The following is a 10,259-nucleotide window of genomic DNA, read 5'->3' as shown; positions in this document are numbered from 1 at the left end:
GTGGGCGGGTATCTTTCCAAATGTGTGACTACAAGGTCTGCCCGCCTCTAATGCCCTGTGGGGCCTTCAAAAATTAACTAATTAATACATGGCTGAGGAAAGTCCTCAGTGTGGTTGGTATTAATGGCATGTTTTAGCAAATGCGAGTGAATGGGGTTGAATGAGCCCAAAATATAGGGCACTGCAGGATTATAACTAACATGAAATAGGAGACATTATAGGGATCTCTCAAATAACAAGCCTGAAGAAAGCCTCATGACCATAAAAGCAAAACAGGAGTGGTGTAGGAGTACACTGCATACTCTGACATCACCCCTTTTCTTTTAACATTGCCAAAGGATCTTTAGAATACATTTTGAAAGCGTTTAGGATTCCTTTAGACAATTTTGATCCCTACACAAACTCTCTAAAGGGCTCCCTTGGCTAGCAAGGTTGAGCCCACTCAGATACATTAAAGTATCTGGGTGAGGACTATGAAGCAAGCCACTGGAAAAACATAGTGAGAACGTCCTTTTACAAAAAAAGAAGAAAAAAAAAGTTTTCCGGCTGTAAGAAGTGAGAGAGCATAAAGGGCTACAGTGAGTTACCTAACTTTTTGGATGGTTTAACAGCGGAGAAGCGCAGTATACTTTCAATTAAACTTCCCACTTCCTCTTTTTAATATAAGTTAACAGTTAGTTTACAAAAGAACACTTGGAACCCAGATATCAGACGTACAAGTACTGAAATGATTTGAATGCTACCATAATTTGATAACACATTTAAGATTGGCACCGGAGGGTTAATAGTCTAAATTCTAAAATTGCACAAAACATTACCTTTTTATAAAAAAAAGTATGAATACACAAAATCAGTTGTACAAAACTTTAATTTCATGACAGTACATGACCTCAACTCCATTTTGGACATCACAATTTTGGCAGAAATTCATTTTGATTGCAGAGGGGTTGCCAGCTCCTGTGGTAAGATAAAATGGGAACAATGCTCAATTGTATTGAAACGGATCTTTGGATAGTTTTCAAAAGGCCTACACTGCAATCGTATTATGAGAGAAAATACATTTTCATTTGGGTATACATGCATATATATGTTTTCTTCACTGGAAAAACCTTAGTTAAAGTGTGAGTTATGATACTGCTCAAACTTGTCCAAACCACTGAAATGCAGCAGTTAAGGTTACAAATGCACACCCAACATGCCTTAACTTGCACCACCCACCATGGCGCCACTTTGTTAGCTTGATAGTTTCAGTCCCTTTGCCAAGTTGGCGTTTTGTGCACGACTGGTGGCGCAAATTGTCTTAGCTGTGCGCAGAAGGGCTCACAGCAAGGCCCTGCTCTCAACCCGACATGGCCGCCCAACCCCTTCTGTGCATGCCTGTCATACCAAACTCTGCGATGTGCTTGGCCTTTGGCCACGCCCTGCACCCAAACACCTTCGGCTGTGTGCAGCAATGGTTGGTTTCACGACTTGTCTAGCCTTGGACTGGGATTAATCTGCTAGATGAAACATTTCATGCAGATTAACCACCACCAAAGTTCTTAGTGAATGAAACTAATTACCTATCCTTTAATCTTTGCCCCGTTTTATCTGCTCAAAATTTGATATAACCAACAGTACAACCTGCAAAACTTCGCCACCCTTGATGGACATGCATGATATCTAGAAATTCGAGAGTAGGTAAATCTGCTAAAATTAAACATTTTTTGCAGATCCATTAGTGAAACATGTAATAGTAAATCAAAATTGTTTTGAGCCGTTCTAACTTCTATAACTTTCTCCTTTTGAATCTGCAAAATAACTGAAATACCTATACCGTGAGTGTCTTGCCAACTGCCTGCCATGTTTGATGCAGATGAACAAGTTACTCACCTTCTGTAACACATTATCTGGTAGAGACTATCTAGCAGCAGATTCCTTACCTTTGAATTTACCAGGTGTCATGCTGGATCTGGAAACTCTAGCTGAGCAATATCCCTTGCACGGGGCATCTTGTGGCTCCATTCAACTCTGCACGACGTCGTTGGCAGCGTCAGTTATGATGTTGCAGTGGCTACATAGGCACCACCCATTCGCGTGGATATAAGTACTTTTCGTTTTTTCCACGCCAGAAGCACAGAGCCAATAAGTAACTGACGTAGTCGTGTGCAAAACTAGAGCCCTGAAAAGAAGAATAACTTTAGCCCTACAACATTAGTCCAAAAAACTGGAAGGCATGGGTGGGGCTGTAAGGAATCTGCAAATAGAGTCCCTACCAGATAATGAGTTACGGAAGGTAACTTGTTCATTTGTTAGAGCCTTCTAGCTGCAGATTATTTTACCTTTTAATTAGATACTCAAGCCTTACCATCCTGGCGGTGGGCTGTGGACCAATATCCTATACTAGGAAGTCCTGCAGGACCGAGCGAAAAAGTGCTCATCCCTGCGGACCAGACATTTCAGTCAGTAGTGTTTTGCAAACTTGTACAAAGATGCCAACGTTGCTGGCTGACAGATGTATTGGAGTGGGACACCCTGAGCCAAGACAGTAGTCTCAACCTTTCCCCTTGTGGAATGGGCCCTTAATCCCTCAGGGGGCTGCTCCTTTGCCAGGGCAGAACAGATCATAATGCAGAGAATGACCCAGCAAGAAATGGTCCTTTTCTGCACTGCCCTTCTTCGCTTCCATGCTCCCCACAAAGAGTTGGTCATCCACTTGGAATTCTTTAGTGCGGTCAAGGGAGAACGACAATGCTCTTTTTGGGTCCGGTTGGTGGAGACGCTCCTCTTCCTTGGAGGGATGCGGGGGAGCAAAGAATGTGGGCAGCGTGATGGACTGACTGATGAAAAGGGGTCACAACGTTCGGTAAAAAGGATGCCCGGGTGTTAAGCACCACTTTGCCGGGTAAAGACAAAGGCTAAGAAGGCAAGCAAGATAACACCTTCAGTTTGCTCCCCCTCCGGGCCGATGTAATCACCACTAAGAAGGCAGTTTTGATGGTGAACCGCCAGCGGGGACAATTGTGTAATGGCTCAAAGGGAGCACACATCAAATAGGTGAGGACCAAATTTAGGTCCCACTACAGCACAACAAAGGGCATAGGTGAAATCTATGTACAATGGGAGATTTGACGAGAGGTTTGGTCTGGCAGCCGCAAAAAAGCAGAGAGGGTCAATATTCCTTTCTGTACAGTATAATACAAATTTCTGCCAACAGCAGGCATATACAGTCTTAGTGGAGGGCTGCCTGGCTGCCAGAACAATATTACAGACATCAGGAGGGTCAAAAGCTATCAACTATTGCCCCTCAATTTCCATACATGGAGGTGCAAAGTTGACAGGTTTAGGTGGAGAACCCTCCTCTGCTGCTGTGACAGAGGATCCACCCGAAGGGGCAGCCTGATCGGAGGAATAATGCTCATTCTCAGAAGCTCTGGATACCAGACACTCCTTGTACAGCCCGGAGCCACAAGGATGACTTGGGCCTGGTGTTTCCTGATCTTCAGAACCCCGGGCAGGAGTGGTATGGGCTGAAAGGCATACAGGAGGCCTGAGGTCCACTCGTGACGAAAGGCGTCACCAAGTGATAGCCGTCTTGGAAACTCAAACATGCAGAACTGCCGACTCTGCACGTTCTCTTCAGAAACGAAGAAATCTAACCAAGGTTCTCCCCATTGCTGAGAGACCTTGTGCCACCTTCAACTGGAGATGCCATTCATGATCCGCTAGGCATAGACTGCTGAGTTAGTCTGCCCTGGTGTTCAGAGAACCTGCCAGGTGTTGAACCTCCAGGGTTATGCCATGCTGTTTCAGCCATGTCCAGAAACACAGGGCCTCTCAAAGGATCCACAACTCCACCCAGCCCTACTTGTTGCAGTACCACATGACAGTGGTGTTGTCCATGAACACCTGCACTAGCTACCGCTTGACAGAGGGAAGAAATGCTTTCAATGACAATCAAATCGCTCAAAGCTCCACTTATGTATGTGGAGCCCTGACTGCCAGAGACCAGTGTCCCTGATCTCCACCTCTCCCAGATGGCAACCTCATTCCAGAAGTGACATCTGACACGTTGTAATATCTGGTTGAGGAAGGGAGAAGGGGTATGCCATTGATCCAATTGCAGTTAGTCAACCACCACTGCAGATTTCTCACAGTTCCTTCCAAGATCTGGACCATGTCTGTGAGATTTCCCCGATGCTATGACCACTGGAACTTAAGGTCCCACTGTAGAGCCCGCATACACCACCTGGAATGCTTCAACAGGATGCAGGAGGCCATGAGGCCCAACAGCCTCATAGTCACTCACTGAAATTCAAGATAGAGGCTGAAACATCAGAATCAAATCTTGAATATCATGGACATGCCGTTCTGGACGATAGGCCTGAAACTGCACTGTGTCTAGAACTGCCCCAATGAAAGGGAGCATCTGAGAAGGAGTCAGGTGTGACTTCAGCACATTTATAGAGAACCCCAGCAAATTCAGAAGGTTCACCCCAGTCTGAAGATGTGAGACTTCTGCCTGGGGCGAAGACTCCTTCAACAGCCAGTCGTCGAGGAAAGGGAAGACTAACACCCCTAACCTGCGCAGAATAGCTGCGGCCATTGCCATCACTTTGGTGAACACATTAGAGGCACTGGTAAGACCCTTTTTTTATTTTTTATTTTTTATTGAAAAAGACCTGGTATAGACAACAATAAATAAAAACATATTATCCAATCATATGACTTATTTAAAATCCATCCAATATATCACATTGAAAATATACGAACCAATTTCCGTAGTAAAAATAGTATTTTCTCGAAAAAGGAACAATAATAACAGCGGGCAGCAGATAATTCATAAATAGTGAGTCACAATTCAATTTTCCGATCATATTATCCCGCATGCAATTAGACATAGGGTAGACACTATATATGCTGGGTCGCCCACCTAGTGATAGGTCCCCAGATGAACTGCCCCCAAACAAATTTTTTTACCCCTGCGTGAATAGAGAGCAGATTCGACATAGATCCCTAGAAGTCTAGCCAACCACTACTGATAAGAAGGCGGTACTACATCTTTCCAGCCAGCAGCTGGTAATAGCTGAAGGACAGCTACATTTGGAGTTCTGGACTAATTACGGTCCAGAGGTGTCAGGGATAACACCCGAAGACCCCTGAGTTCTACCTGTCTCGGTGCACAGATAAACAGAAACACGGGCTTCTCGATGGTGGCGTCAAAGACCAAAGGTTTATTACTGCAGGGATACAGAAGTCACAGAAACTACACACGGGCAGATTCTAGGAGCCTGTTCGATTTGTACTAAGTGAGTTGCTCCTTAAATACACGATTTTTAGTTGTAGGCAACATTCTTCACATACTCGTACATTTCTTAAACTTTGTATTCTAAACAATAAATATTTGGCGTCAAACAGGAACAGTCAACGAAGTTCTGATGTCAAACATTACGAATGAGGGGTTCCCACTGTTCAATCATAATCTCATGTCATCTTCTCATTCAAGAGCCGGACCGCCTTATCATAAATTTCGTTATCTCCCCATAATAAAGGGCCAGAAGAAAAGGAGCAGAGCCAGGTGTAGAAGATAGAAAAGCAGGATAAGAGATGTTTGTGGGTCGTAAATGGGCAAGGCTACTGTCTTCGGCCGCCTAATCATGATCAGGCCAACGAGCACGAGAACCAGTATAGCAGGACTGGCCTCAGGCAGAGGAGGCAGCTTCTGCCGAGTCATGCGGCCACAGCGTTTCTGAACTAAGGTGTACGTGTCATTAACAAGGTGAATTGCCGGGCTAAAGCCTACATGTCCTTTAGCGAAATGAATTGATCAGAGGTCACTGTTTGTTCATTGACTATGTGAGGGCAAGAATAGAAGATGGATGCCGTATTCTAAGATGGATGCCATTGGTGTACCGGAAATGTGCTCATAACAAGAGTGCTCTTGCTCATAGCATAGCGAAAACACCAGGATATACTATATGGATCATTTACGGTTCACTGGTACCGGAATTATAGGTTTACGACAATGTCGAAAACACGGGTTCGAATCGTCACGGAACCTCACATTAATAAATATGAAGGCTTCATTCTCCTTATTAAGATTCAAGTTGTTATCCATTCCTATTAGCATTAGGGTAGGGGATAGGTCGATCTTAAATCCTAGCAGCCCCCCCAAAATTTCTCAATCTCTCCCCTAATTAAAACTAATGTATCACAATGAAAAAACATATGTAGCAAGTTGGCTGGACCTTCGTAACATCTCGGGCACTTGTCATCCTCTCTTTTCCCCCAATTAAATAGTTTGGCTGGGGTAAAATACAAGTTAAAAACCGTCTTGTAATGTTAAGCTTTCAAGTTTGATGAGCGGAATACTCCATCAGCCAACTGCAAAGATTTACATAAATCCACGTCCGGGTCAGCCAATTTAGATACCCATGTCATTGCGCATTTTTACCGGTCATCCAGTGTACTTGACAATAACGAGCCATAGATCATTTTAATTTTAATACCACCTCTTAACAAATACTCCATCATATTAATCTGGCCTCCTGGAACAAATCGAGGCCTAATACGGTTTAGAAGGCCAGAGATTTGTATAAACTTAAAACTCTGACTCAGAGGGATTCCAAATTTCTGCTGCAACTCTTTAAAACCCAAAAGATTATTGCCTTCATATAGGTCACTTATTCTTCTGACCCCTTGTTGCTCCCATAATGTTCGTATACTATCATAACTGAGTTGCAGAAAGATGTTAGAATGCCATAGGGGTATGTAGTAATTGATATTAGGAATTTCCACACCTTACAAACTCTTTTCCAGACTTCCCAGAGGCTGTCTGGGACCTCATCGTACATCTTCTTGTAATATCGCCTATTATTTTTCCATAACAGGAGTCCGCGGGCCTCTCTGCCTAGAAACAGCTAATATATAGACGGGATTTCCTGATGAGCATACCAGGTGCCATATATTTTCGTCGCAGGCACAAGTACTTTAGCCATATGGCTCAGGAGACAGGCCAGTTGATAAAATCTAATGTTGGTTATTGCCAGCCCTCCCCTTTGTTGTGGGAGTGACATATATTTGTTATGTTATCTTAGTTACTCTTTTATAGCGCGCAAATCACCCTGGGGCATCTCAGCGCTAGAGAAACGTCACTGGTAGCGGGGTCCTGGGTTGTAGTAATCTAATACAAGAAGTCCTTTGGGTGTTTCCTGAAGGTTCCATATGACAGAGTATCCATCATGGCCTTAGGCAAGCTGTTCCAGTACTTGGGCGCTAGGTAGGAAAAATCTCTGCCTCCAGTACGATTCAGAGGGATGCGAGGGATTTGAAGCAATTGCAGGGAGCCAGATCTCAGATTACGGCCTGGAATGTGTTTTTTCAATTTCTTTTGTAAATAGTGCGGGCCTCGGCCATTTAAAGCGTTGAATGACAAACGGCAAATTTTAAAGATGGATCATTTTTTTACCGGTAACCAGTGCAGTTCTTTTAGCAGAGGTACGGAGGGGGAGCCTGCTGGCATATTTGAGATCATTCTGGCGGCGGTATTTTGAATGACCTGTAATTTATTTAGTAGTGTCACACCCACCTTGGCCAGCAAGGCATTTCCGTAGTCCAAGCGGCTGATCACCATTGCTTGGACCAGCGTTCTACAATGGGCAGTCGAGCAGGAACTCGTTGTGGCTGCTACGTGATCCTTCATTGACAACAATTGATCCACCTTTACGCCCAGATTTTTAACACACTGCTTGGCGACGGGTGTGATACCCAACTGCGGGGGCCACCAATCATTAGACCAGACTGCCGAGGCATTTCCAAGTAACATGACTTCCGTTTTACCTGGGTTCAACTGGAGACAGTTCTTAGTCATCCAATTGGATATCGCCAATATACCCTTGGAGAAACGGGATTTGTCAGATTCTGGATTGGGGCCGATGGTAAACGGCAGCTGGGTGTCATCAGCATATGAAATAGTTTCAAAACCCAGGGCTTCTACTGCTTTTGCCAAAGGGGCCATATAAATGTTAAAAAGGGTTGGGCTTAAGCAGGAGCCCTGAGGAACACCCTTGTCCAGTAGTATTTTATCGGACTGAAATGGGCCCAAGATGACTGTTTGGGTTCTGTCAGCCAGAAAGTTCTGAAACCATTTAAGGGCTACTCCCTGAATGCCACAGGAGGTTAACCTCTCCGTGAGCCTTGTGTGGGAGATGGTATCAAAGGCCGCGGAGAGGTTGAGAAGGATTAGTATAGCTGATCCACCTGCATCTATTGTCGTCCTCAGGGAGTCCGTCACGGCTAATAGGGCAGTCTCCGTGCTGAAACCTGGACAGAATCCTGATTGTGAGGGTGCAGGATAATGTTGGTTCCAAGGTAGCTACTCAGTTGCCGGTTAATAATACTTTCTAGCATTTTGGCCAGTAATGGAAGCAGGGAAATTGGCGATAATTGCCAAGGACCTGTAGGTTTGCCAAGGCTTTTTCTCAAGAAAGGCCGCACAAACACTTCCTTCCAGGCTGTGGTTATGATACCAGATTGAATAGATTGATTAAACATTTTTTGAATGGCCGGGGCACAACTGGGGGTCAGGAGAGCCATGATTTTGGGAGGGCAAGGATCTGTGGGTGAACCAGATTTAGCCGAGCACAGTGCTTTGGTTATCTCTTCCAGTGAGGCAGGTGCTAAGCAGTCAAGAGAGCAATCTGCCATTATTGTAGGTCCTTCAGGGTAAGCCGGAGGTCGCAGATTTAACGTGGCCGATGATGGAAAATTAGGATAGATGTTTGTGATTTTCTCCTGAAAGAAGACTGCTAGGGAGTTAAAGAATTCTTGGGATTCCAAGGGAGTTTGTTTACAAACATGAGGTGATACAAAGTCTCTGACAATGTCAAAGAGAGCTTTAGAGGAATTGCTGGAACACTCAATTTGATTTAGAATGTACATACGTCTGGCTAACTTTAGGTTACGATAGTAGTTAGACAGGGCTTGTTTGTACACCAGTCGATTCTGTGGGGTCTTACTCACTCGCCAGCATCTCTCTAATTGCTTACAAGAAGATTTTTCCTGCCTTAACTCTGTGGAGTACCACTGTGCTGAGGTTTGCCTTGGGGACGGGCCAAGGTTATTTTTTATTGGGATCATCAAGTCTAAGGCTTTCACAAATGACTTGAAGGAGGCCAACATTTTGAATACTTCTAGTTCATTTATTTGCGGTTCCATTTGGAACACCTTGTCAAAGGCCTCTAACGAGAGATTGCGTCAGGGTCTATTGGCTAAATGTTTACTGCTTGCAGTCTGAGGTAAGATTTTTGAGCGAAGATTAGGGATGGAAAACTATCATAGAGTGGTCCATCCAGGTAAGGGGTCAAGGAGATTCACAGGTCAGATGGTCGACGTTGGAAAAGATTAAGTCCAAAGTATGGCCCGCCAAGTGTGTTGGGCCATTAACTCTTTGGGTTAGACCAAGCTGCTCCAGACCAGAGAGGAGTTGGTTTACCTCTTGGGTTGTGTGTGATTTACAATGAAAATTAAAGTCTCCCAGCATCAAGAAATTATTTGAAGCGAGAATGTGAATGGCTATATAGTCTATAAGTTTATCTGAAATTGGCTCTAGGGCCAGGGGGCCGGTATACTAGGGCTCCATTCCAGCTTTCCGTGGGTGATAAAGTGACCTTAAAGATGCCTTTTCTAAGCTCTCGTTAGTTAGAGTGGATAGACAAAATATACTAAGATGGTTCTTAAAGGCGATGGCTATTCCACCTCCTGTTTTACCCACCCGATCGAGGTGAAGGAACTTATAGTTCTCTGGGATGGCTAAATTTATGATGGGATGGTTTGAGGGATTCAGCCAGGTTTCCATGAGGAAACAAATCTCAGGGGAATGTTAGGTAATCAGGTCCCAAGTTTCGAAAGGGTGTTTGGCTAAGGAGCGTACATTAGATGTTGGATGGGCCCTCGGTTGGATTAACTGTCAGAAGCCTAGATGGCAACGAGTAAGATACAAACAGATCGCTTTGAAAAGAACAGTGTCTGCAAGCTACCGGGCCTTCCAGTGTACTAGGGAACTTCTTTAAGCAGCTTATGTTTGAGCATCGTTTGGCTGATCCTGCAGCTCTGATGTTGTATAATGTGTCAGCAGAGTATGATGTATAGGTAGGATAAGTAGATTCTACCCGATTTTGAGCAAGGTTCGTGCCCTCTGGGCTCGTGCGGGCGCGCGCAGACGGGCTTGCCTTTGGCACGCCTTTGGCGTGCCACAACTGCGCCCGCTGCGCGAAAGCATT

General features: G+C 44.6%; 1 protein-coding gene across 1 annotated transcript in view; it reads right to left on the bottom strand.

Annotated features, from left to right (window-relative positions):
* Positions 1 to 850: 850 nt before the first annotated feature.
* The window catches only part of LOC147665628 (low-density lipoprotein receptor-related protein 6-like), a 174,911-nt gene continuing 165,502 nt past the window's right edge, over positions 851 to 10,259 (bottom strand). Inside the window, exon 7 of the mRNA XM_086949634.1 lies at positions 851 to 957. Coding sequence (XP_086805760.1) covers positions 928 to 957 — 30 coding nt within the window. The 3' untranslated portion in view covers positions 851 to 927. The remainder of the gene's footprint in view (positions 958 to 10,259) is intronic.

This window comes from Lissotriton vulgaris, unplaced genomic scaffold (assembly GCF_964263255.1).
Source record: "Lissotriton vulgaris unplaced genomic scaffold, aLisVul1.2 SCAFFOLD_1027, whole genome shotgun sequence".
NCBI lineage: Eukaryota > Metazoa > Chordata > Amphibia > Caudata > Salamandridae > Lissotriton > Lissotriton vulgaris.
The sequence above is the reverse complement of the archived record's forward strand: the minus strand, read 5'-3'. Positions and strand labels throughout refer to the sequence as shown.